We start from the raw sequence: 2077 nt of genomic DNA, 5'->3' as shown, positions 1-2077 counted from the left end.
TAATCTTATTTTCTTAGTTGAATCTCCCGCCAATTTAATCAGCCGTGATACTGTTTTGTTCTTTTGTTTTTTCTCACTCACTGCTTCTCTCTCGCTCTGTCGTTCACGTTGCTACGAGTGTAGAACTTATAATAAATCGTTCCTTTCACAATCAATATTGAGGTTTAATCCCTACACTGCATTCTCATCAACTATCCTTTTAACCACTAGCTTCTCCTTCACCCCTCCCCCTCCCCCTCCACCCCCTGTCCCTTCTCCTCTTCCTCTCCGCTCTCATCGTTTCCTCCCTCCGTCTTATTCTCCTCTATTTCCTTCTTCTTCCCCTTCTCTCTCCTCTGACTCACTCCTCTCTCTCTCCCGGTCAATGTCTCCGCTTCCTCTTCCTCCCTCTCTCCTTTTCTCCTGTCTCCGCTTCTCTCATCTCTCCTTTACTCGTCTTCCATTCCTGTCACCTCCTCTCACCTTCTCACTCTCCATTGCGCATTTCCTCCTTTCCTCCTTCACCTTTTCTTTTTCCTATTCTCTCGCTCTCCTCTCTCTCTTCTTCTCCTTCCTCTCCACTCCTCTCTCTCTCCCGGTCCTTGTCTCCGCTTCCTCTTCCTCCCTCTCTCCCTTTCTCCTGTCTCCGCTTCTCTCATCACTCCTTTACTCGTCTTCCATTCCTGTCGCCTCCTCTCTCTTTCTCACTCTCCGTTGTGCATTTCCTCCTTTCCTCTTTCGCCTTTTCTTTCTCCTATTCTCTCGCTCTCCTCTCTCTCTTCTTCTCCTTCCTCTCCTCTTCCTCTCCTGCTTCTTATCCTTCTCTCTCTCTCTCTTCCTTTTCTTCCGCTCTCTCCGCTCCTCCGTCTCCTCCTTAACTGTTCCCCCTGCTTCCTCCGCTTCTCATCTCTCGTTCTACTCACTTTCCTCTTCCCCTTTCGTTGTCCGTCTTCCTCTCCGTCCCCCTTCACCTCCTCTATCTCTCCTCTACCTCTCACCTCCCCCCTCTCTCCTCCTCCTCTTCATTCCTGTCACCTCCTTTCTCCGCCTTACTCTCCTCTGCATCTTTCCTTCTCCCCTCTCTCTTCTCCTCCATCGCTCTCCCCCGCCGATCCTCTTCGCTGTTCACTTCCTTCTTTCTGCCTGTGCCCCGTCTCCTTGTTTCCTATAACCTTCTTCCTGTCTCCATCTCTTTCACCTCTTCTTTTCTCGTCTCTTCCTTCTCCCTATCTTCCTCTCCGCTTCCTCTTTCGCCTTTCCTTCTCCTTTTCTTCCTCTGCTTTCCGTCTCTATTGTCGACTTTCCGCCCGCTAACCTCACTTCCGTGTGGCTTACGAGCACCGTCTGTCGCTCCTTCCGCTCCTTCCACACTCCAGTGCATCTACCCCTTCCTCTTCTCCTTTCTCCTGATCGATCCCTCGATTACTCGATCTCATCCATCAATCTGTGCTTTCCTGTCACTCTGCCTCTTCTCCTTCGACATTCGATTCTCTCCCTCCTCGTCCTTCTATTTCCTATCCCCTTCTCCCGTCCGTTCTTTTCTTCCTTCTCTCCCCGCGCTCATCGGTTTCCCGAATTCTCACCCTTTGCTATCTCTCGGATGTTCTCGTCCTCTCCTCCGCCTCTCCTCCATCGGCCTCTCCTCTCCACTCACTTTCCTCTTCCCCTTTCGTTGTCCACCTTCCTCTCCGTCCCCCTTCACCTCCTCGGTCTCTCCTCTACCTCTTACTTCCCTCCTCTCCCCTCCTCCTCCTCTTCACTCCTGTCACCTCCTTTCTCCGCCTTACTCTCCTCTGCATCTTTCCTTCTCCCCCCTCTCTTCTCCTCCTTCGCTCACCCCCGCCGATCCTCTTCGCTGCCGTCCGTTTTCTGTCCGCCAGCTCTCTCTTCCTGCACCCTCTCCGATCGACTCTCCGATCGACTATCGATCGCTTCCAACCGCTCCGTTCTCTGTCTTTCCTCTTCGATCTCTCGAGCTCTTCCGCCAATCCCCTCTTCTCTCTCCTATCGATCTCTCGTTCCATCACGCTTGATCTCGCGCGCTCTTCCGCCAATCCCCTCTTCTCTCTACTATCGATCTCTCGTTCCATCGTGCTCG

General features: G+C 52.3%; 1 protein-coding gene across 1 annotated transcript; it reads right to left on the bottom strand.

The window, feature by feature from the left end:
• Positions 1-1029: 1029 nt before the first annotated feature.
• LOC105555833 lies at positions 1030-1699 on the bottom strand. Its single transcript, XM_012002873.1, has one exon. It carries the CDS (start codon positions 1358-1360, stop codon positions 1145-1147), a length of 216 nt encoding a protein of 71 aa, XP_011858263.1. The 5' UTR covers positions 1361-1699; the 3' UTR covers positions 1030-1144.
• Positions 1700-2077: the final 378 nt, after the last annotated feature.

The sequence above is a fragment of the Vollenhovia emeryi genome, unplaced genomic scaffold (assembly GCF_000949405.1).
Source record: "Vollenhovia emeryi isolate VEMERY1.0 unplaced genomic scaffold, V.emery_V1.0 DF940667.1, whole genome shotgun sequence".
Taxonomy (NCBI): domain Eukaryota; kingdom Metazoa; phylum Arthropoda; class Insecta; order Hymenoptera; family Formicidae; genus Vollenhovia; species Vollenhovia emeryi.
This window is presented reverse-complemented; position numbering and strand designations above follow the sequence as displayed.

Excerpts from the sequence above, each read along its gene's own strand:
- LOC105555833 (XM_012002873.1), bottom strand. The coding sequence starts at position 1,360 with ATGCACTGGAGTGTGGAAGGAGCGGAAGGAGCGACAGACGGTGCTCGT.